The 26,577-nt window shown below is 43.5% G+C and overlaps 1 protein-coding gene across 3 annotated transcripts in view; it reads right to left on the reverse strand.

Annotated features, from left to right (window-relative positions):
* Nucleotides 1–26,577, reverse strand: part of IL1RAP (interleukin 1 receptor accessory protein) — a 288,771-nt gene that overhangs the window by 120,380 nt on the left and 141,814 nt on the right. For all 3 annotated transcript variants that reach the window (XM_073675162.1, XM_073675163.1, XM_073675165.1), the window contains one exon: nt 2,906–2,970. In XM_073675162.1, the coding sequence (XP_073531263.1) occupies nt 2,906–2,970 (65 nt within the window). The remainder of the gene's footprint in view (nt 1–2,905; nt 2,971–26,577) is intronic.

Consider the following 26,577-nt stretch of genomic DNA (forward strand, 5'->3'; position numbering starts at 1 on the left):
CAACGTGATTATAAATATACAGATTATTAAACCACCGGGGACAAAACGATAATTATCAAGTAACTGCCGCACATACACTGTACTGATGCAAATACCGTAAGTCTTGAGGGTCTCTTTAACAGCGCTACAGTTAGACCAATTGATTAGAATAATTATTTTCCAATTATAGGACCAAAATATTTCACAAAGTTGTACAGGCAATAGATGCACATCACTCCTATTTTCAAGTGGCCTCTAATCTAATTCTGCTAATGTAAAGCCAATTTAAGGGGAAGCCAATTAATCTAAGTAGGTTTTTGTAATGTGGGAAGAAAATACTGTCGATTGGGACCGCCTGATGATTCTGATGAAACAGGGATTTCATGAGAATCATCAGCATGTGAACATGATCTTAATGTTATATATTTCAATAAAGTGCACTTAATTCTTCAGAGCATTACCAGTTGCTAAATCTTATCTCCTCTATGTACCCAGAAGTGTATTACAGACAAGGTACATGCTGCAAAAAGGTACAAAATAGCATGTATGTAATATGAATAATAGCAGTGGAATTGATGACCAAATTACTTGCCTAAAGGCATTCTAAATGGTAGATGGCTTTGTGATACTAAAGCAAGACAACCTTTTTTTTACATTGAAGCTGCAAATCAGCTGACTGCACCCGGTTTTGGTAATTCCCCTGTTGAAAATCAGCAGCTGTAACTAGGGAAAGCAGCGTCTAAACATACTGTACATCTGAATGATCTTCCCAATAATGCATAAATCCTTCAAGAGTTAAAAAAAGAGAAAAATGAAAGTTACAGCAATTTAAAGGTTGTCATCTGTCAGCAGGATTTTACCCCCCTCAAACTATTTATACGCACATGAATCTCTCTTAGGGTCCAGCAATACCTTTCCATGGCCAGTCGGTTCTTCCGTTATGAGAAATTAGTGTTTGGATTAATATGCAAATGAGGCTGTAGATCTTAAGCATCTGTCACTCCAGCTCTATTCCTCACCCAGTGCCATTTCTCCTGCATGACTGACAGCCTCTATGCTGTGTGACTGCTGGCAAAGAACTGGTCAGTCAAGCAGGAGAGGCGGAGCTGGGCGGGGAATAGAGGTGGAGTGACAGAGGCTTCAGATCTACAGACTCATTTGTATGCTAATTCAAACACTGATTACACCTCAGTAATGGAGGAATGGACTGGCCATGTAAAGGTATTGCTGGACTTTAATGTTACTTGCAAAGTGGTTTCAATTAAAATTTAGCTTTAGATGCATTGGAATAAAAAACATGTTGCAACGGTGAACATGGCCTTTAACCCTCTCCCGACCAGGCGAGTTTTCTGGGTTTTTTTTGTGTTCTTTAAAGAGCCATAACTTTATTTTTTTATTATTATTTTTCCTTCCCCATAGGCATATGGGGGCTTGTTTTCAAGGCTGAATTGTAATCTTGAATGACACCATTAAATTTACCATTCAATGTACTGGAAAACAGAGAAAAAAAATCTAAGAGCAGTAAAATTGCACAAAAAAGCAATAACGCAAATGTTTTAGGTGTTCTGTTTTTACGGCGTTCACTGTGCAGTAAAAATGACTGAGAAATATGATGTGATGTTGCAGCGATCGAAAAACTGTCATTCTAGCGGTTTGATTTTTTCTCATTATTCCATTTACCAATTGGGTTAATTAATTTTAGCTTTTGATAAATCACTTTTATGAAAATGGCGATGCCAAACAGGCTTATTATTTTATTGCATTTTGTAGTGCCCTCATAGGAGTTGACCCTGTAATCATTTAATCGTTTATACTATATACAGGGCAGCACGGTGGCTCAGTGGTTAGCACAGCGGCCTTGCAGCGCTGGGGTCCTGGGTTCAACATCTGCAAGGAGTTTGTATGTTCTCCCCATGTTTGTGTGGGTTTCCTCTGGGTTCGCCGGTTTCTTCCCACATTCCAAAGACATTCTGATAGGGAATGTAGATTGTGAGCCCCAGTGGGGACAGTGACCATAATGTCTGTAAAGCGCTGTGGAATTAATGGTGCTAAAATAAAAAAAATAAATAAATATGTAGTATATAATAAAAATGATGGTCTCCTATGAAACCCAGCTACAAGCGGAGTGCCATCATGAAAGGTACGGGGGGGGATCTTAACTAGATCCCCAGCTATCATGGCAGCCCATCGCCACTGCATTATCATGGCGCAGGGGATGCCGATGGGCACTTCGAATGGCACACTCTCCTAGCTACGCACTATAAATGCTGCTGTCAGAGATCGACAGCGGCATTTAACAGGTTAACAGCTCATAAATGATTAAAAAAAATGCAAATGATAAAGCAGAGCTTTAGAGTTTTATGTGACACAACAAAACATTTTATAGCATTTTATAAATTGAGAGTAACAGTCATTTTATTTTATTTTTTCATAAGTCAATAATATACGTGAAAATAAGAAAATTTGTAATATATTTTTAGACAAATCTGATTCTTTATGGACTGCTCTTTCATTCTCAAAATTCTCAATTTAGGGGTAAAATCTGTCTTTAGTGGGAAAATCTGTGTTCACTGATAAGATAGGAGATGACAGTTGGTGCTCATAAAGTTCTATGGAACTTGCAGTAGTCTCCAAATCTCTCTCCCTATTCCATGGAATTTTAAAAGCATCAACTGTCATCTCCTATCTCAATAATGTGAAAATCTGCCTTCACTGAAAATAGATTTTACAGATTTCTATCCATGAATTGAAAGTGAATGATGAATCCAGGAGAAGAAAGAAAGCATTTTTTTCTGATAAGATACATTACAAAGTTTCTTATTTTCATGTGTATTATTGAGCTATAAAATAAAAATGAAAATAGAAGTTACTCTTTAAGGATAGTATGCAATAACATCTTAAAACTCATTTTTTGATTGTTACTTACCACAAATACAATCTCTTGTGATTGTGAGGACAAGTAGGCATATGAAAAGGAAACTGATCTTCATCCTACAAAAAGAAAGAAAAAATACACAAGGGATGTTAATAGCTGTAAACTACAATACTACAATAGTAAAACAGCAGGAACTTCTTGCACCTTGTGCGTCGATATGCTAAGAAGTGCTTATATACGTGTAAAATAGAGGAGATGAAGCCACAGCACAATAATACAGATATACTCTGTAATATCCGAGCTTTGAAGGAATGGCAGCCTATCTCTACCTCATCAATTATTTCTAAAGTGAAGACTTATGATAGCGGAAAACAGAACTGAGAATTGAATGCTGCTTTTGTTATGTAAGCAATGCATGGGCTGCTGAAAGTGAATTTTCTTCCATTGTAATGATGGCTTATAAATCAAATATAAAATTCCTAAACAGCCAGCTAGAATGTCTTGAATACTTCAGATGAAGTATGAAATAGATTCACTCTATGAAAATAAGACTTTTACGCTGAACGCCAGCTTTCAAAGAGAACTCTGAGTAGTATATAGATTGTTTTTTTTTCATTTTGAAATATTCTGCACAAATGTGTCAAGTTTGCTCTATTATTTCAGCTTTTTTCCCAAAAGCTCAGCACCGAAGCCTGTGAAATAAGAACCAGAGGGTAATATTTCTATGCAATTGTTGTTTCGGCGTACTATAGTCTTCTCGTCTGTAAATCATTCTTGGAAAACGTATTTACAAAACCTAAGCCCAGCCTCAGCTTTACACAGAAGACTAAAGTTAGGTTTGAAGAATGTCTAGTAGAAATTAACAATCGTCCCTTCAAAGTCACAGAGGACCGGGATCCTTTAGGTTATATCATGGGTAGTGCTTCATCTACATCTAAGGCCAGATTCACATATCTGTGTGCACTGACTGACCATGGGTCTCCTCACCCAAATGTGACAAGGCTCTTAGGCATATACAGGTGCTTCTCACTAAATTAGAATATCATCAAAAAGTTTATTTATTTCAGCTCTTCGATACAAAAAGTGAAACTCATATGTTATATAGTCATTACAGACAGAGTGATCTATTTCAAGTGTTTATTTCTGTTAATGTTGATGATTATGGATTACAGCTAATGAAAACACAAAAGTCAATATCTCATTAAATTAGAATACTTTATAACACCAGCTTGAAAAATGTTTTTAAAATCCGAAATGTTGGCCAGTCCAGGTCTATTTCTCCTTGGCCCAGGTAAGACTCTTATGGCGTTGTCTATTGGTCATGAGTGGCTTCACACAAGGAATGTGACACTTGTAGCCCATGTCCTGGACACATCTGTGTGTGGTGGCTCTTGAAGCAATGACTCCAGCAGCAGTCCACTCCTTGTGAATCTCCCCCAAATTTTTTGAATAGCTTTTCTGAACAATCCTTTCAAGGCGGCAGTTATCCCGGTAGCTTGTGCACCTTTTTTAACCACACTTTTCCCTTCCACTCAACTTTCAATTAATATGCTTGGATACAGCACTCTGTGAACAGCCAGCTTCTTTAGCAATGACCTTTTGTGGCTTACCCTCCTTGTGGAGTGTGTCAATGACTGCCTTCTGGACATCTGTCAAGTCAGCAGTCTTCCCCATGATTGTGGAGCCTACCAAAACAGACTAAGGGAACTTTTTAAATGCATCGGAAGCCTTTACAGGTGTTTTTTAATTATTCTAATTTACTGAGATAATGACTTTTGTGTTTTCATTGGCTATAAGCCATAATCATCAACATTAACAGAAATAAACACTTAAAATAGATCACTCTGTTTGTAATGACTCTATATAATGTAAAAGTTTCACTTTTTGTATTGAAGAACTGAAATAAATTAACTTTTTGATGATATTCTAATTTAGTGAGAAGCACTTGTATGAGGCTATGAAGTTCTGATTAGGAGACCACAGAAAGTCCAGACATTACACTCTAAGTATGAACCGTGGAACACACAAGAGATAATCCAGCCTCAGGCTAGATTTACACATCCATGTGAGTATAAAGCCATGTTCACACGTTCAATTTTTGGTCAGTATTTTACATCAGTATTTGTAAGCCAAAATCAGGAGTGAAACAATCAGAGGAAAAGTCACCACTTCTGTATTTATCACCCACTCCTGGTTGGGGCTTACAAATACTGATGTCAAATACTAAGAAAAGAGAGAAACAGACCGATTTTTTTTCTCAAGTGTCATGTCATATCAGTTGCAGCCTAGTTGCAAGAGTTTTTGCTAATCACTTTTATTTATCTGAAGCAAATGGAATGTTGGTACTTTTTTATCTATTGACTCTTAATGTATCAGTTAACCCCTTTCCGACCAAGTCAGTAATAGTACGTAGCTGTGCCCTGGGACTTATGGACTAGCTACGTACTATTACGCATAATGCGATCGTGCCGACACACAAGCGGTGTGGGGCGCTCGCCGCCGGGTGTCAGTTGATAGCACCGGGTGTCAGCTGTGACAATGTGCAGGGAGCAGTCCCGCACCGCTCCCAGCACATTAACAAACGCAATGCTGCGATCAAACTGAATCGCAGCATTGCGGGGGCAAGGGGGGAGGTAAGCGCGATACTCACCTCCTCTCCAGCCTCCAGCGATGTCTGCGGCGGCTTCCGGATGTCGTCATGACGACCCGATGTCGCTATGACAACATCTGGCTCACCAGGAGGCAGGAAATTACTTTGGTCATGCGCAGTGCTCCCCTGTATGCAGCGCTGACAGGCTGCATGGCATGGGGAGCTGCTGCTCTCTATGCTATACAGCCGATCAGGCTGCAAAAAGTAAAATTCCCATAGTGAGACAATGTGTAAAAGTAAAAAAAGGGTAGAAAAGTGAAAAAAATAAATAAAAATAAAAATCTAAAAAAAAAAAAATGAAAAAAATAATCCCCAAAAAATATATTGTACCCATAATATTTATTATGAAAAAAAAACAAAAAAACAATAAACGTATACATATTTGGTATCGCCGCGTCCGGAACGACCTGACCTATAAAACTGTCCCACTAGTTAACCCCTTTAGTGAACACTGTAAAAAAATAAAATAAAAAACAAAGCAAAAACAATGCTTTATCATCATACTGCCAAACAAAAAATGGAATAACACGCGATCAAAAAGACAAATGTAAATAAAAATGGTACCGCTGAAAACATCTTGCCCCGCAAAAAACAAGCCGACATACAGCTCCATCATCTGAAAAATAAAAAAGTTATAGCTCTCAGAATAAAGCAATGAAAAAAAATTATTTTCTCTAGAAAATAGTTTTTATTGTGTAAAAGCGCGAAAACATAAAAAAACTATATAAATGCGGTACTGCTGTAAACGTACTGACCCGAAGAATAAAGCTGCCTTATCAATTTTTCCACACACGGAACGGCATAAAAAAATACCAAAAAAACAATTCCGGAATTGCTGGTTTTTGTTTATTCTCCCTCCCAAAAATCGGAATAGAAAGCGATCAAAAACTGTCACTTGCTCGAAAATGGTACCAATAAAAACGTCAACTTGTTCCGCAAAACACAAGCCATCACATGACTCTGTCAGCCAAAATATGGAAAAATTATAGCTCTCAAAATATGGCGATGCAAAAAAAATGCTGTCAATCTTAAAAACCCGATATGAATCTGGTATCGCTGTAATTGCACCGAACCGAAGAATAAAGTCGTCTAATCACTTACACCACACGAGGAACGGCGTAAAAAAATAAACTCTAGGGTTAGGGTTGTATTAGGGTTGGGGTTAGGGTTGGGCTAGGGTTAGATTTTGGCTAGGGTTAGGGTTGGGATTATATTAGGGTTGGGATTGTATTAGGGTTGGGGCTAGGGTTAGGGTTGGGCTAGGGTGGGGTAGGGATAGGGTTGGGCTAGGGTGGGGTAGGGATAGGGTTGGGCTAGGGGTAAGGGTTGGGATTTTTTCAGAAGTAAAGAAGAAAAAAAATGATGACGATATGGCGATCACTGTTGAGCCCAAGTATCAAGGGTGCTCGAGTGACATGTTCGAGTCCTCACCCCGCATGTTTCACGGTTGTTAGACACCCAAAAAAAAACATGCGGGGTGGGGACACGAACATGTCACTCAAGCACCCGTGATACATGGTGCATACCTGAGTACCCGATGCAAACTCAAGTAGTGAGCACTTGCACTCAAGACTAATAACAACTTATTCAATATGATGACCTAATGTTATCAAATTCCGTAGTACCTCTGGGTTCAGAATGTACACTATACTCCATGAAAAAATCCTTGAGGGGTCTAGTTTCCAAAATGGAGTCAATTGTGGGGGGTTTCCACTATTTAGGCACATCAGGGGCTCCCGAAATGCGACATGGCGTTCGCTCTTCCAGCCAATTTTGCGTTCAAAAAGTCACACAGTGCTCCTTCCCTTCTGAACCCTGACGTACTCAGGAGAAATTGAACAACAGTTTTTAGGTTCCATTTTCTCCTCTTACCCTTGTGAAAATAAAAAATTTGGGGCTAAAAGATCATTTTTGTGGAAAAAGTTAGATTTTTTTATTTTCACGGCTCCATGTTCTAAACTTCTGTGAAGCACCTGGGGGTTCAAGGTGCTCACCACACATCTAGATAAGTTCCCTGAGGGGTCTAGTTTCCAAAATGGGGTCACTTGTGGGGGGTTTCCACTGTTTAGGCATATCAGGGGCTCTCCAAACGCAACATGGCGTCCACTAATTATTCAAGCAAATTTTACACTCAAAAAGTAAAATGGCGCTCCTTCCCTTCTGAGCCCTGCCGTGTTTTGTAAATTTTGTTGGAAAAAGGTGAAATCGCTGGTCAACTTTTAACCCTTATAGCTCCCTAATAAAATAAAATTTTGGTTTAAAAATTGTGCTGATGTAAAGTAGACGTGTGGGAAATGTTATTTATTAACTATTTTGTGAGATATAGCTCTCTAATTTAAGGGCATAAAAATTAAAAATTTTGAAAATTGCTAAATTTTCGCAAGTTTCCAATTTTTTCACAAATAAACGCAAGTGATATGAAGAAATTTTACCACTATCATGAAGTACAATGTGTCATGAAAAAACAATCTCAGAATCAGTGGGATCCGTTGAAGCATTCCAGAGGTATTACCTCAAAGTGACAGTGGTCAGATTTGTAAAAATTGGCCCTGTGATTAACATGCAAACCACCCTCGGGGGTAAAGGGGTTATCCGGGGCTTAGGGTTTTTCTCCTATTGGACTAAGAACCTATAGGTACCGTACTTTTTTCCCCCAAATTTGGGAGGAAACTGGGGGGTGCGTCTTATGGTCAGAAAGTAACTTACCAGTGGTGGTGGAGTGGAATCGGCGGCGGCGACGACAGCAGCAGCAGGTAGCGGCGGCGACAGCAGGCGGCAGAAGCGGCATCTGCCTGGGAGCCGGTTTCTTGCTGTGAGCGGCTTCCAGTGCGCGCGGCCATCTTTCTAAAGCTGATCTACAGGAAAATGGCCGCCGGAGCCGGCGCATGCCCTCTGCTACGCCGGCGGCCATTTTCCTGTAGATCTCAGCTTCAGAGAGATGGCCGCGCGCACTGGAAGCCGCTCACGCCACTCTGCCACGCTACTCACAGCAAGACACAGGCCCCGGTACCAGGCCCCCAGCCACCACTCACCCAGGCCCCAAGCCCCCAGCCCCCACTCACCCAGGCCGCAAGCCCCCAGAGCCAGCCACCACTCACCCAGGCCCCAAGACCCCAGAGCCAGCCACCACTCACCCAGGCCCCAAAGCCCCCAGAGCCAGCCACGACTCACCCAGGCACCAAGCCCCCAGCGCCAGCCACCACTCACCCAGGCACCCAAGCCCCCCACCACCAGGCGCCCAGCCCTAGGCCACCAGCGCATGGCCACCAGGCGCCCAGTGTAGGCCATCAGCACCAGGCGGCCAGGCCACCAGGCGCCCAGGCCACCAGCGCAAGCCACCAGCACCAGGCCCGGCTTCCTGAAGGACCTAGCCTCCTGAGTCCCCCGCTACACGGCCCTTCCAGGTAAGATACCTATTCAGACTATAAGACGGACCCCCATCTTATCAAAAAAAAAAATTCATATTTTCCACCCCAAAATTTGGGGGGCGTCTTATGGTCCGGTGAGACTTATAGTCCGAAAAATATGGTAGTTAATGGCCAACTACCTGCCTGTTCTGCCATCAATCAGCATGACCTGCTATGGGAGATGTCGATTACTAACAACGTTTATGTGTCCATATTCTGTTAGAAAATGAGGTCTTCCACAACACAACCACAACTCCCTGGGTCTCATTACGTCCCTTCTCCCCACTCCCCCCAATGTGTATGCATCTGCTCCATCTATGGATATAGCTTAGAAGTTATCTGTGATACACAGTCAGTCCCTCCTATTAGGTTCCCTTTTCTCCTCATAGATAAGGGCCAGACAAGGCAGGAGACACAACATGTCCATCTATGTGTTTAGGATGGGTTTTGTGTTTAGTAATGTGATAGCATTCGTTATAAAAGTCTTAACCATTGTCCCCAAGGTAAGATGGAAGTGAAATGTAAAGCATTTATAAATGTATCTACAATAAGGTTTATTTTTCATTTACTAATTTTCTTCATATACCAGAGAATCCTTAAATTTGAAATGTCAGTGCTCATGTAACTTTAATACGCCTACGAATATTGCTTTTGGTTTTAAGAAATTAATGTGCAATAAGAAAAGGTCAATATTATTTAAACCTGGTTTATCTTTATAAATTATTTTAAGCATTTTTGGTTGTGTTTTGCAAGTAACCAAAAAACTTACTAAGGTGAAAATGCCATAAAGAAATAAAAGAAGCATTACTAACCTTTTAAAAATTGAGAGTCCTTAGTGGTGGTTATGTTTTAATGGCTAACTGAAAAGATGGTAATAAGTAGCAAGCTTTCCAGACTACTCAGGTCTCTTCATCTAGAGTAGTCTAGAAAACTTGCTATTTGTTACCATCTTTTCAGTTAGCTATTAAAACATATCAACCACTAAGGGCTCTCAATTTTTAATATTTTTCTATCTACTGGCTAACACGGCATAAAGATATATTTCTCCTGTTATTTACCTTTTAAAACCCCTGCCGCTACAGAACAGGTCTTTGTTTTGTCTTTGGTCTGTGCTGCAGTGATGGCATCACACGGACAGGTACTGCTGCTGCCAATTACTTGCAAGGGATTTAGCAGGTAAGCAACTCTTGTTTTATTATTTTATAGCATTATGGACCTCTTTGCCCATTTTCTGTTGATCATAGACAACTCCTTTATGGCCATGTGCCCACAATCAGTATTTGGTCAGTATTTTACATCACTGTTTGTAAGCCAAAACCAGGAGTGTGTGATAAATGCAGAAGTGGTGACGTGTTTCTATTATACTTTTCCTCGGATTGTTCCATTCCTGGTTTTTGATTACAAATACTGAGGTAAAATACTGACCAAATACTGAACATGGCCTAAGGGCAGCTACACTGATGAGCAAAAGGGTAACTTTTGACTTTCAGGATCCATATCTCACCATCCACTACTGCTTCGAACGCGAGACCACCATCAGTTTATAGACAATCGTCTTGGCTATCTCATACATAAATACGACTAGCAACTATTTGGCATATGAGTATTTATGCAGATTCTTTTCAAGTCACTGCATTATTACTGTTTTGCTCATAAAAATGTAAATTTAAATTTTTATTATTTTGTCAGTATTTTGTAAATCCACCTTTGACTTTCAGCACTGCCTGTATACTTCTGGGCATGCTCTCGATCAGATTCAAACATGTCTCAACCAAAATCTGATCCCAGGTCTCTTCTACATATTCCCAAAGTTGGTGCATACTGGTCGACTCACTTGGGTATGTATACAGTTTCTTCTTCAACTCTACTCAGAAGTGTTCGATTGGGTTGAGGTCTAGGGACGGTGGCGGCCATCCAGCATCTATACTTCATTGTCATTGAACCAATTGTTCGCCAATCTCGACGTATGCTTTGGGTTGTTGTCTTGCTAGAACACTATATTGTCCTTTTCATACCCATAGTACTCGAGTGTACAAAGTAACTCATCTTGTAGGATACTCACATATAGCTCAGCATTTAGACCACCATCGATCCTGGTCAAGTATCCAACTCCTTTGGCTGTGAAACAACCCCATATCATCAGGCGCCCTCCACCAAACTTGACAGATCTTTTAATTCATCGATCTGTTAGCCCATTTTTCCCTGTTTATTTCCAGACCCATTTGCACCCATCAAAGCAGAGTCTATTGACTTTCGTCTCATCGCTCCAAATCACCCATTTCCATTCTTCTGCTGTCCACTTTTTGTACTTTTTTGCAATCTCGAGATGACTCTTCTTATGACAATATTGAAGTAGAAGCTTCTTCATCTTTTTTCGGGCCACCATTCCAGACTTGTGCAACGTGCGTTACATGGTGCTTGCATGGACATCTATGATCTCACTATTCCGAAGCATACGAGCCACTTCCACTACTGTGTTTGTTGCGCCAGAACTGATAGACCTTGTGATGAGCAGACTTGTTGACTCCGATATTTTGCCTGGATGTCCACGTCTTGGCTTTTGAATGGATTGACGGACTTCATTTCATATTCTTCACACTGTCATGGCACACAGATGATGCAGTTTGGCAACTTTCTTGGCGGAGAGACCTCTATAGATTGATCTGGATGATGCTGTTTCTCTCTTCTTGGGAAATCTTCATGGCTATTCCTCGATCCAAACCAGTGACCTTTCCCTTGGGAATCAACCCAATAACACTCTGAGCTATTAGGGAATGTAAGAACAGGTTGTATTGTGTGGTATACAGGAAGAAAACCATTTTCCCACCACCAGGCGCAAAACAGTAACAGTGAAGTGACATGACAAGAATCTGCATAACTAATCATATGCAAAATAGTTGCAAATCAAATTTATGTAGGAGATAGCCAAGATGATTGTCTATAAAATGATGGTAGTGTCATGTTTGAAGCAGTAATGGATGGTGAGATATGGAGCCTGAAAGTCAAAAGTGCAAAATATTGTTACCCTTTTGCTTGTCAGTGTAAGTGGTGTGATGACATGTAATCTGATGTCCTTAGATGGTACATAACCAAATCTTCATGTATACAATTCAGAAAAGCAACCCACATCCCAATTTAGAGAAATCACAATGTAATCATTTGCATTTATTTCAGCAGTAAAATAAAAAAAACACGCGACTTGCTCCTATCACAAATAACAGCATGCGGTACCCTTCTGAAATAAACTGCGGAGGTGTATACATCACTAGAAACCAGAAGAAAAGCCAACCGATCTGATTCCCAGAATTTCTCCTGCAAAGCTTTGTATAATTACATTTCATGCCCTGGAGGGTCAGGGCCAAATACCCATGAGAAACCACAAAGCATTTACACTAATTTCAGTCCTAATATAGGTCACTACTTTTGGTTACAGAAAATAAGAGTGCAGTAAAATGTAACGTTTCCCTGTAGCCGCAGGCTAGCAGTTAATGGAAGCCTTATCGTAGAGATAGATGTCCTTTTACCAGGGACGAGATATGACAAACTTGCCTGCATTTGTTTATCTCCCGGTGCAGACTCTATTCTTTACCTGACAAACAGAACGAGCAATTCCTCAATGTTCATTTACAACTGTGCAACAAACGAGCAGTCAGCTTTGTATTTGGGGCGTATAGAGAGATACTAAAGCACAAAGTGAACGAGAAAAATATTAGCTGAAGGTAAATTGCTTTCAGTTAATGTGCAACAGCTTTTGTTTTTGCAGGAGTATTGCATATTGACCGGCATATTGATTTTTTAAAAAAAATACAGTTTTCTCAATGGTCTATTTAGTGTTTAAAGGGGGCGGCCAAGCTAGAGGGGCACGGTTATGTTCGGTGCCAACTGCAGACGGAGCAGCTGAGTCTAAGCCCCAGCCCATTTTCATCAAAACCAATGTTCATATATTCAGGACAGGAGAGCAAGAGGGGAATATAAGATGAATGCCTCCAGAGAAAGAGAGAAAGGGAAAGAGATGGTCTTTTTCATACATTGGATTACAATTTGAAACAAAATAGGATCAAGAAAGAAATGGATTGTGGTAGCTGGTTATTTAATTTAATACATATCCTGAAATGCCATAAATATTTAACATGGAAATATCCTTTTATAAACATCATTTTTTTTGCTAGAACTGTGTGTGTGTAAACCCAATATAAAAAGACTATCATTAGGGTTCTGCAATATAATGTAGCGGTAGAGACCTCGATTGCAATTATTACTGGAATCTATTACCGATCAGAAGTGCGGTCAGCCTGTCTAAACAGGTTATTAAATGACATGTAGCCATCGGTAGTCATTTACCGCCATGTGCCAGCAGGTCTAAATGTACCTTAAAGCCATCTTTACTGGGCTGCTTGCTGTAGTTTTGATAAAACACTAATTATCATTCCCATTAGTTATCAGCAGGAGATTATCACTGAGAGGACTAGCAGAACTGCAGCTATCTAGTCCTCCATATTCATGAGCTGTGTCAATCCCCTCCCTCCACCACTAATTTGCAGCTTTCTGCCTATGCATAGTGTGTATTTAAAGCTATCAGCAGGCGGGGTTAGACGCAGCATACCATTGAGAGAGCTGGTAGCTCTAAAACATAAAACAGTGATTTCATGAAAACTACAGCAAGTGGCAGAGTAAGTCACTGGAATTATGCTGTTCTAAGATGGGGCAGCAAAAGCAACCTAGTGACAAGATTCCCTTTCAGTACATTTGAACAGCCTATATGGTAACAATGTTTTTGATCTTTGAAAAGATTTTGCTAGTGGTTTTAATTCAGTAAGATTTAGCACTTACTAATATACTGTCTGCAGCAGTTGTACAATTTCAGGGATGTCATCAGCTATTTGGATCTGCATAGGCAGCGACCAAGATGACAAAGTCCTCAGTATAATGTTTATATTGTCATCTCAACTGCCACACACTGCCGCTGCATAGGCAGCAAAAGAGATACCGTATGGCAGGCTGGGTAGCTCTTAGTGAATAATGACCAACAATGAAGACTGTAGTCCATACTGAATGGGACAGCATGCCATATCCTCAGGGCACACTGAGGTTAGCAATGGCACCAGGGGTGGATTAAGAGTAGCAAGGGCCCCGGGCAGTTTAGAAGGCGCGGGCCCCCCACCCCACACACACACACCTGATGTATCACGTGACATGTCACATGATCCCCTGTGATAGATCATGTGATAGTTCACGTGAAATTAATTTGGCACAATATTAATTATAATATTTTTTTTTTAGGCTGTGTGCCCACTCTGCGTTTTTTAAGCGTTTCCGCAGTGGCAATTCCGCTGCGGAAACGCTTAAAAAACGCTTGGTAGAAGGTCTGCCATGTTCCCCAATGATAATCCGCATGTGCTGTGCACATGCTGCAGAAATTTCCGCTGCGGATTATCATTGCTTAAAAATCCGCAGCATTACCAATTATTTTGCGGAAGCGCGGCGTTTTCGCCGCCATTGACTTGCATTGGAACGCATGGAATCCGCATCACTGTATATGTAGATGCAGAATCCATGCGTTTCAATGTGCGGATGGTACCCGGGTGTGGAGGACAGGAGACTCTCCTCTGGACCCGGGTACCATAGAACCTGTAAAAAAAAAAAGAATAAAATAAAAAATAAATATTATACTTACCTTCGGATGGCCCCCGGTGTCTTTATCCGATGCGTCCTGGCTTGCCGGCAGCTCGCAATGGTCTGAAAAGGACCTGCCGTGACGTCATGTGACGGGTCACGCGACCGCTGACGTCGGCAGGCCATCAGAAGGTAAGTATATACTTATTTTTTACCATTCTTTTATGGTCACACTATATAAATCCATGCCGGTTATAGTGTGACCAAGTTGTCAAGCACTTTCCAAGTGATGCTAAAATCGCTTGGAAAGCGCTTGTCAACCCGCATGCGGAAATGCATGTGAAGAACGCTTCACATCCGCATGTCCCTGGCAGGAAAAATGCATGTACAATCCACATGTACAATCCACATGCGTTTTTTCTGCCAGGGAGATGCAGAAACGCTCAAAAAAAATCCGGAGCATTTCTGCATCGTGGGCACATAGCCTTACATTAATTGTATAACTCAATATTGAGCACACGTAGCCATCTATACACAGCAGGAGGCCGCACGTAGCCATCTATACACAGCAGGAGGCCGCAAGTAGCCATCTATACACAGCAGGAGGCCGCACGTAGCCATCTATACACGGCGGGAGGCCGCACAAAGCCATCTATACACGGCGGGAGGCCGCACGGAGCCATCTAAACATGGCAGGAGGCTGCACGGAGCCATCTATACACGGCGGGAGGCCGCACGGAGCCATCTATACACGGCGGGAGGCCGCACGGAGCCATCTATACACAGCGGGAGGCCGAACGGAGCCATCTAGACACAGCGAGAGGCCGCACGGAGCCATCTAGACACAGCGAGAGGCCGCACTGTGCCATCTATACACAGCAGGGAGCCGCACGTAGCCATCTATACACAGCGGGAGGCCGCACAGAGCCATCTATACATAGCGGGAGGCCGCACGGAGCCATCTAGACACAGCGAGAGGCCACACTGTGCCATCTATACACAGCAGGGAGCCAGCACGGAGCCATCTAGACACAGCGGGAGGCCTCACTGTGCCATCTATACACAGCGTGAGGCCGCACGACTCCCCCTTCAGAGACAGCAGGAAGCCGCACGGTGCCATCTATACTCAGCAAGAGGCCGCACGCAGTCACGCACACAAACATATACAGACATATACATACACGCATAAACACATTTGAAACACAAAAATACATATAAACAGACATCACACAATGCTATCTGCCTGCACACACACACACACACACACACACACACACTCACCAACCCCCGGCTCGGCTTCAGTCCTCCTGGCTCCTGCTCCTCTCTCTGGTAAGTAGCAGTGCAGGCCGGGCGCGCACTGCGTGACGTCACAGCTAGGAGACACGGCCGCGCACAGGGCTGTGTCTCCTAGCTGTGACGCGGCCGGGCCAGCACACAGGGAAGTTAACTGCTGCAGTGCTGGCCCGGCCGAAGAAGAAGCAGCGGCCGTGAACCGCTGCTGGGGAAGTGGTCCGGGGCCCCCCCCGCCACTGTCTCCTGTTATGTGCCGCGGGGCCACACATATAATGAGGGCAATCCGACCATAGCCCCCCCGTAGCCCCGGGCCCCCTGGAGACCCGAGGCCCCGGGCTGTAGCCCGGATTGCCCTCATTATAATCCGCCTATGAATGGCACTATATTCAATCGGGTGAATAAATCCAGGGCATGCTGAGTATTCATGTACATGGTAGCCAATGATTGCTGTGCTCTGCAGATTTATCTATGCAGGAACGCTGTAGGGCAGGAGGGCCAAGATCAATAGGAATTTGGGGAGGAAGGGGATGGGCCAGAGACTTAGTTAATATTCTGTGTGTCTTTTCCCCAGGGAAAAATACATGGAATTCATGAACAAAAAATAACTGCTGCATTAATGATGGTAACGGAAGCAGAGAATGCCCACTGATTATTCAGGGGTCCATCAGGGTTCTGTTTGTTTCAGTCTGTAGAACGGAATAAAAAGTTCTGAATGTTGACCTTTTTCTTACATGAAAACTGACCCCATAATAAGCTCTTCTGCTTCAACTTGCATAACTTATGCAAATGGAAACTTTGGCAAATTAATTCAGTTTGTTCCTCTCAAGGGAAAAGATAAACGGGGCTTAGGGACTTGAGTTTTACTTTAATTACATTAATGTTTTCTTAAAATATAATACGTGTGCTTGGGCAATAAGGGATCCAAATACAGGGCTGGTGAAAGGGACTCATGGGGTGCTAACGGTCCACGGATTAGGGGGCACATAATACTTGCCGTAGGCAATGTAATCTAGCCACTGGTCTGTAGTTTAGAGGCCATGGAAAGCCAGTCTCACATGCAGCCACATGCCATGCTCCCAGTATTTACCTCCTACTGATTTTGTGACCTCTCCTATTTTGAACAAGTTGTTATCTCCCGCTTTCCCTTATTTGAATCATGGAATGTCAGACATCCTGTCCTCCAGGGCTGTGGAGTCGGTGTCCATTTTGATAAAGTTAGAGTTAGAGTCGGTATAAAATGGACCGACTCAGACTCCGAAAATATATAATAAATTGGGTTCAGTAGTACAATACAGGATGTGCTGTAAATGTTTTCATAAGAATTTGGGAGAGTTATGAAAGGTCCCATAAATGTCTGTTCTGTTCCTGATCTAAGGATCTCGGCTTTTAGTTGAGATGAATCTGTGCTGCACTTTATGTACACGCTCAGTAGTGAGGCCGGGCTGTGGAGGTGGAGTCAGGGAAATAGAGGAGTCGGAGGTTTGGCTTGCCGACCCCACAGCCCTGCTGTCCTCTACCTGCTATCTCCGTTCCTTCCTGGCACTCCCCTCTATTTCTGTCTCTGGCATGGGGGAGGGTGGTAGATCATATGCTCAACACCAGAGAACACATTGTGAAGTGCTAAAGCCCACATACACATTAGATAGCTGTTGGCTAAAGGATCGTTCGGCTTACAGCACTCTCTCCCAACTTCTCTATACAGAGTCAGCCATACATGCATGTATTCTCCTCTGAGACAGACACTGCCAGACTCTTCTGGCAGCTGCTTATATCCCAGACAAATAAAAGAATCAGAAGTTAACATTTCAATTGCTGGATTTTTTTCTCCCTCCAACTGATGAGAGTTGAGAGAGCTTTTGTCTAATGTGTACAAGGGTCTTAAGTCAGCAGCAGAGCAAAAGACCCATATAGGTGAGACAATAGTCGGCGAAAGGGCATTCGTAGGAACACTCGTACGCTTATGCGTTGATCATTACGAGCGCCATAGTATCTACAGTAAAGAGGAAGGAAAATGCTCATTCATTTGATGATTTGAGTTTTATGCATATAAAACATTATTATCGACACTACATTACTCAATGTAACCACGGGATTTGCTGCTGGTAACATACAATGTACAGTATATGTGGACAGAACAATCTTATTAGCGATCTTTTGCTCCCATAGTTGTTCATCGGCCCGTGTAAACGACTTAATGTAGTCATCTGGCACTCGTGGCTGGCCAGAAATCCGCTAGTGAAAATGGGCCAAAAGGGACCACACACTGTGGCAGGATGCATATGTCCAAGACTTTGCCTACTGTGATGTCCAATGATGGCAACATTTTGACTGACTACAGACTGTGGAATCATTACAATGTGCACACTGTCACAATTCGCAATGTGCACAGTGTCACGATTCCCCTGTATTTCCCATGAAGGTGGGCAGCCATGTGACCACATTTATACAGTTTACATACTTGCAATCATATGCCAACTAGACTCTCATATGCTAAAATATTGAGAAACAGAGGAGAGTCTAGTTGGTAAGTGACCGCAAGTATGTAAATCACATACATATGTGCCGAGTCCTGCAGAGCTAAATTACAAGGTGTGAAATGGACTGGCAAAAGGGAAAGTTTGCAAAGCTAAAAACTATTGCTGTCTTTAAAACTAAATAATGATTTTTGTAACTATAATTCTGAATGAACAGTGTGTCAATTTCTTTTGGAATACACAAGACATGTATATTTATATTTGTTATTTTTTCCTAAATTGCACTGTAAGGGAATTGTAGAGTTTAAAGCGATTGTCTGGAACTATTAAAATGGTATTGAAATAATAAAATAACAATAGATTCAATCCCCCTACTGGTTCAGGGCCACCACCCGGTTGGTCTATGCCAGTTCTGTCCGGACATAATAAAATGTCCATCATTCACTTGACCAATGCACCCAATCACTGTCCTGAGCAGTGAAGCATGATGCATGCACAGCTTATGAGCTTTGACTTCAGTCAGTGGCTTTATCGATCTTGTGAATGATGAACATTATTCCATCACTGCTGAACCATCAAGCATAAAAAATAAAAGTACATTTTTACGTAACGTGATGCCGAACCCCTTTGGTTTTACTTTCCTAAAAAATTAGCATGCAAAAATCCATCAAAGAGCCAAATGTTCCAAGTTGCTTGAATAAGTTGTCAGGTAATTTCCGTTTTTTCTTCCCCTTCTTCGCAGTGCCATAACTTTTTTATTTCTCTGTCCACATAGACATATGAGGGCTTGTTTTTTTGCGGGACGAGTTGTACTTTTAAATGACATCATTCTTTTTACCACATATTGTACTGGAAAAAAATTCCAATTGGGGAGAAATTGTGAGAAAAACCCTGCAATTCTAACATTGCCTTTTGGGAATTGTTTTTACGGTGTACATTTTTTGCTAAAAATTACCTTGCAATATGATTCTGCTCATCAGTACAATTACGGTGCTAGCAAACATGTCCAGTTTTTTTTATTACTTTAGGGGAGAAAAAAAAATATATTTATATTTTGATAGACTGGACTTTTCTTAAGGCGCTGATACCACATATGTGTATTTTTGTTATTTAATATCTTTATTTTTAATTTGGGGAAAGGCAGGTGATTTGAACTGTTATGTTCTTTATTTCCATATTTTTTAAAACATTATGTTATTAGTTTTCACTGCTCTTAATAGTCCCCTTATGGGACTTGAACCTGCAATTGACTGATCACGTGTGCCACAGCATCGCTGTATATAGCAGAAATCACGGTCTCCTTTGAAGCCTGGCCACAGGCAGGGTGTTAAAAGAGCTCCATAATGACAAGCACAAAGGTCAATAGACCCCTGCTGTCGTAGCAAACCATCAATGACCCGCGATCATGTCATGGGCGCGCCGATGGATGTTTAGAATGACGTGCACACCCCTTGCTGGCACACGCTAAATCCTGCTGTCAGAGCTTGACAGCAGCATTCAATAGGTTAACAATCGTGGGCGGAGCTCTGCTCCACCACATACTGTTAGAGGCAGGTCCTGGCTGTAACACACAGACATCATCTGCTGAGTATGGGGCGAGTTCACCCCATGAGCCCGCTCCATACACCAGCTTTCGACTTGTGCCGTATACGTGCGGCGGATGTCATGAAGGGGTTAAAATTGCTGCCATCTTGTTACACTGACAGAAACTTTTCCTAGAACATTAATAGGACTGGTGCCTGTGAGCATGTGCAGTAGGTAGCTCCACGGCTGTGACCATGAAATACCTATATCATGTACTGTCACGCTATCGCCAGGTCACAGCAGGGGAGAATTGTACTGCACATGCTCACAGGTATCAGTCCTAACATTCTAGGACAGATATCTGTCGGTGTAACAAGACAGTGATTAACTTTCAAGACAAAAGAAGTGCGATTTGCTAAGTAAATTTATTTAGGAATTTATTAATGATGACAGTTTATTTTTTTACAATTTTTTTTTTGACTCTCAAATAATTAATTAAAATTAAGATAAAAGAATTTACTAATATTTTATGTGTCCAAGTAACTGTTAATGAAATGCTATTTTAAACATCATTTGCAAGGTTGGTCCAGAGATACAAATCACATGGCTGCCCACAGGCCAGGCCGCAGTCTACAGGCAGGCCAGGCCCCAGGCCCGTCCACAGGCCAGGCCAGGCCCCAGTCCACAGGCCAGGCTCCAGGCCCGTCCACAGGCCCCAGGCCAGTCCACAAGCCCCAGGCCCGTCCACAAGCCCCAGGCCCGTCCACAAGCCCCAGGCCAGGCCCCATTCCACAGGCCAGGCCAGGCCCCAGTCCACAGGCCCCAACCAAACACCGGCATCTCACCTCTTCTGCTGCCGCCGGGTTCCTGAGGCAGGGAACGGAGGGACCTGCGATCCTGCTCCACCACCCCCCAGGTAAGATACCTAATCAGACTATAAGACGGACTCCATCTTATAAAAATTATTTTTTTTCCTATTTTACACCCCAAAATTTGGGGTGCCTCTTATGGTCCGGTGCGTCTTATAGTCCGAAAAATACGGTACATACTTCAATTTGTGTATAATGTAATCTCTGAAAACTAAACTGATACTATTATAAAGAAAGTGGTCAATTTTATCATGGAAAATTACTGGACATTACTATGATCCTACCGTTGTCTTATTTTAGGGACAAATTACAAGAGATCAAAATGATAGTAAGACCTTACTATGTTTGTAAGCTGAAAATGGAAAAAAAAGGTTGTTTGCTTTTCCTTTTCCCCCTCATGTAGCTGAAAGAAAGTGTTTGATGGTACAGGAGAATAGATGACAAAAAGACAAACATGACACATAGGTCAACTAGGATTTAGGTAGCGACCTGTCTAATAATACGGAGCGATGCCATACTGGGTAAGGTAGTCTGGTTTCAGAAAGGGAATGGTGGTATTACATTTCCCACCATACTTTCTGTGTTTCATACTTTCAGTTCTTTATATTTTTTTTAAGTCCTCTGTTTGCTATAATGCAATAAGAACCTTTATTGTGTACTTCCAATGATCATGGAAGCTCAAGTGCTCAGTTAGATTCACATACATCAGACGTATATTTACTTGCTCTTAACCCAGCATTTGGAACTATGAGGAACATTAACCCAAATTTCCAATTCTTTAAGTTTCAATAGCTGTGGACCCAGATGTGTAATGTTTAACGTGACATCAGTTCACAATTGTTCACTTGGTTAAATACTAGGAGGATTGTTTAGACTCAAGTATTATTAAAGGCCCTTTTAAAGGGACCAATATTCATCTGAATATTCGGAAAAGCACTAATGTCCGATGATTATAAACATGGCAGAAAGAATCCCACAAAACATTCTTTACGGTCACACTATATAAATCCATGCCGTTTGCATGGATTTATATAGTGTGATCAAGTTGACAAGCACTTTCCAAGTGATGCTAAAATCGCTTGGAAAGCGCTTGTCAACCTGCATGTGGAAATGCATGTGAAGAACGCTTCATTTCCGCATGTCCCTGGCAGGAAAAACGCATGTACAATCCGCATGTACAATCCACATGTACAATCCACATGTGTTTTTTCTGCCAGGGAGATGCAGAAATGCTCAGGAAAAAATCCGGAGCATTTCTGCATCGTGGGCACATAGCATTAGCCTATCAAACATTGTTCCAGGCAAATCAAATGGCCTAAGCTCTCTAATGAAAACATTCTCCACACCATCACACTGCATACATCACCCTTAAAATACAAAAAAAAATCCATACTTTTATGTTGTTTTCTCCAAATTTTCATTGGACCACATAACCCTCTTTCAAATAATTTAGGTTCAGTGAATGGAAGGTGGCTTAACCTATTCGCTCTGATATCAACCCTGTACCGACAGGTCTTTTTAATCTGTAACTCATGTGTGACGATAAGAGATCTGACTAGAGATGCATTTACACGACATGATTTTCAGGAGCAAGCCTTCCTGAGAACACGCTTTTCCCAATAGGCAGTGTAAACAGGCTGGCAATCAACCAACAAACCAGCAAAAAGCTCGCTCAATGGGTGAAATTATCTTTTGGCTAGCTTAAAAAAAAATCATCCTTGGCGGCACATCGCCCTGTAAACAGGACTTGTGCTGCCGAGAAAAATGGCAGCCTATGGTAATGGAACGATCTATAACTCATCGTACTATGCACTTCATAAGCATGGTCAGCCTGTCTAACCAAACTATTAAATGACCTATCAATTGTTTTAGAGCAATTGGCAGCTGTTAAAGTCGCTGGTTGGCCAGTGTAAATGAGTCTTTGGTCCCCAATTTAGATTACCGTATCTGTTATTTGATTGTTACACGTCTTGTTGATTGCAGTTAGGTTTCAACTAAATTGCTGCACTAGCTCTGTAACTAATGCCTGGGTAAAGCAGAGTGTTTTTTTAACCCACCGCTATACCCAACGCTTGGGGTATATGCCCTGCCAGCTGTCCCTTAAGCGAGGGATACAAAACCTTAGGACCGCAAGCCATAAACAGAGCCCTTTTCTCCAGCCCCCAGTCAGATTCACGGGACCACAGTGCTCAGGCCAGCAATCCTCTTATGCCATCTGCTGCCCTTTTAATTCCTCTTCACACAGCGAAGAATAATGGCCCCACATAGTCCTCCATACAGAATAATGGCCCCACATAGTCCTTATACAGAATAATGTCCCCACATAGTCCTCCATACAGAATAATGGCCCCACGTAGTTCTCCACACAGAATAATGGGCCCCACATAGTCCTTCATACAGAATAATGGCCCCACATTGTCCTCCATACAGAATAATGGCCCCACATAGTCCTCCATACAGAATAATGTCCCCACATAGTTCTCCATACAGAATAATGGCCCCACATAGTCCTCCATACAGAATAATGGCCCCACATAGTCCTTCATACAGAATAATGGCCCCACATATTCTTCCATACAGAATAATGGCCCCACATAGTTCTCCATACAGAATAATGGCCCCACATAGTCCTTCATACAGAATAATGGCCCCACATAGTCCTCTATACAGAATAATGGCCCCACATAGTTCTCCATACAGAATAATGGCCCCACATAGTCCTCCATACAGAATAATGGCCCCACATAGTCCTCCATACAGAATAATGGCCCCACATAGTCCTCCATACAGAATAATGGCCTCACATAGTCCTCCATACAGAATAATGGCCCCACATAGTGGTGGTGGTTCTGGTGTTGCGGGCCAAATAAAACCACCCTGCGGGCGAGATTTGCCCTATGGGCCATACTTTGTCATGTTCTAATGCATATATCTCCCATAATCATTGCACAGTAGGGTCACAGTTTGTGCGATCACGTGGTTTACCAATATGGCACTGTAGTTGTTGTGACGCGCCCCTGGGCCTGTGTCGCGCTGCGATGCGCACGCGGGAGCTTACCCGGAGCCGGATCTCTTGAGGGTTGTAGTCTCGTGGCGGCGACCCGGTCCGTGCCCAGGGAGTCAAACTGAGCGGCGATGTACTAGCAGTAGATGGTTGGTGACTACGCCACCCGTTGAATGCAGCTATGGAGCTGCCGCTGCAGGGCAGACCGCTGAGGCCGGTGGAAGGATGGTGCAGCGTGGATGGTATAACCCCCAACGGGAGGGGTATGGCCTCAGGGCAGCCGACGTGGATGATGGGGGTAGCAGGAACCACTCAGAGACGGTGCGGTGTAGTTCAGGGTCTTTACTGGTGACAAAGAAAGACCCTCCCGGAGTACTTGCTAGTGATAGGGGCCTGGTCAGTCCTTCAGCAGATGGGATTTCCCCTGGCCAGGCGGAGTTGTAGGCCTTCCCAACTAACTGTACTCTTCTGGCTACCTTGCTAGAGGCGGGAATAAGTAGCCCACGTCCCTGAGTGTACCGTGTGGTGCTCACCCGTATGGCCGGTGACTCGGGGCCTTCTAATGGCTTCCGCTCCACGATGGCGGTGCTGGTCCCACGCGTGTGACCGTGCCTTCGGGCTTCTGGGCCAGAGGACCTGAAATCCTCTGCCGGACGGTTTCTGCTGCTGGGTAGGAGTTAGTCCCCACAGCCTCGGACTCCGGGTCCGGTTAGAAATCTTCTCATCAGGGCGAGCTCTGCAGCTGCCAGCCCCTGACTCGTTGTAACACTGCTCCCCACAGAGCTCCTGATGTTTCTTGCTATGCTGCTTCTCTTCTCTACTCTTGTTCTGTCTTCTTTCTCACTAACTCTGCCTCAGCCCCGGGTTTATATAGGGGAAGTCCTTCCCCTCCCAAGACTGGGCAGGAGGTGTGGCATGCACAGGATCCCTGACCAAAGGACCTCCCACCTGCTCTCAGACGTAATATCTCTATCACTGTGGCAACCAGACCCCTGGGGTGTCACATTCCCCCCTAGTGAAATTTAGTACTCCGGGACTAAACATATTTTTTTTTTTTGAAAAACATAACAAGGTATAACAATAACAATACAATAAGAAAAACACATAAGATGGTTACGGCGTGTCCGCAACCGGGTGCAGTTTTGAAAAGCAAGGTGTCCATTTCACCAAAACAGGGAGACGTAACCAGGTAGGGGCCTGTCCTGCCCCGAGTCCTTAACAGTCTTTAGTCCATCCTGGGTTACGCTCCAACTATGTACAAGGATTCCCGGTAAATCCACCAAGGACTCCTAAAAAGAACTAGAAACACAAAATTATACACAAGCAACTATAAACAAGTAAACATATAAGATAGCTTAAACATTTAGATCCTCCAACGTGCGGGTAGCTGGCCTCTAGTGGCCCTAGTGGACCTACGGAGCTGACTGTCTGGCCCTGAACTACAGGGTGTAGGAGCTGTCAAGGGTAAACTGGGCAGCTGTCTATGGGCCCTCTGGCTCACTAGGGGTATGGCAGGCTCACTATAAGCAGAGGGTTGATTTTCCGGGTCTGCTTGTGTAGAGTCTTCTGCCTCCTGGACCGGCTGTTCTTCCAGCTCTACCGGTTGCTCCGTAGGTTCTTGGGATGATGGTTGGAGGAAGGTGAGTACGGGTACCACAACTGCACCATTGACTTGAGTCCAAGACCGAGGGAAGTCCCCGAGCACGGTACTAACCATATCTTCCCTTTCCTCTACGGGTCGATGGTCTTCTTGTTCCTCTTCAGGGTTCCTCAGTTGTTCGGGACACTTCTTCAGGTGGTCCCGGGATACAATGGCTGTGGTTTCCCCTCCGTCTTTACTGATGGTACAGACCTTCGGGTTTTCGTGGCTTGAGGGCAGTACGGTGTACGGGTCCTTCTCCCACTGGTCGTCCAACTTGTGGAGCCGTCTCTTCCTCTTCAAGACCTGCTCTCCGGGTACCAGGGGAACAGCGGGAGCATACTGGTTGTAAGTTTTCTCTTGTCTTTCCCTAGCCTGACAGAGACTTCGCTCCACGCTCTCCTGTACTCTCCGGTACTGCTGCTGCCTCTCTGTGTCCCAGTCTGTTTCTGGTGAAGTGTCCTCGGGTGTCAGGACTCCCATTTCCAGGTCAACAGGTAACTTACCAGGTCTTGCCCTCATTAGATAAGCCGGGGTACAGTTGGTGGAACCTACCGGGATGTGGTTGTATAGGTCCACCAGATCGGGCAACTTTTCAGGCCACAGACTGCGTTCTTCCAGGGGCAACGTTTTTAGAAGATCCATCACCACCTGGTTAATTTTTTCACAAAGTCCATTAGTCTGCGGATGGTAGGGTGTCGTCCTTATCTTCCGGCAGCCATACAGATTGCAGAATTCCTGGAAGACCTCCGCTTCAAAGGCAGGTCCCTGGTCCGTCAGCACTTGGTCCGGGTACCCGTGTGGACGGCAAAAGTGCTGCTGGAAGGCTCTAGCTGCTGTTTGAGCCGTTAAGTCCTTGACGGGGACGACAACCAGAAACCGGGAGTAATGATCCACGATGGTTAACGCGTAGACGTAGCCACTTCTGCTTGGGGTCAGTTTTACATGATCCAAGGCTACCAGTTCCAACGGTTGCCGGGTGACGATGGACTGCAGGGGAGTCTTCTGGCTGGCGCGGTCCTTCCTTCTCAGGTTGCACGGGCCACAGTCTCTGCACCACTTCTCAATGGTTCCCCTCATGCCTACCCAGTGGAATCGCTCGCGCAGCAGGAACTCCAGCTTCTTCCACCCGAAGTGTCCAGCTCCGTCGTGGTATGCCTCCATCACCATGGCTGCGTCTCTTCGTGGCACCACTACTTGCCAGAGTAATTCATGCGTCCGGGAGTTAACCATTCTGCGGCACAACTTCC

The sequence above is a fragment of the Phyllobates terribilis genome, unplaced genomic scaffold, assembly GCF_046119375.1.
Source record: "Phyllobates terribilis strain yellow unplaced genomic scaffold, ASM4611937v1 Scaffold_3__8_contigs__length_932513732, whole genome shotgun sequence".
In the NCBI taxonomy this organism is placed as follows: Eukaryota; Metazoa; Chordata; class Amphibia; order Anura; family Dendrobatidae; genus Phyllobates; species Phyllobates terribilis.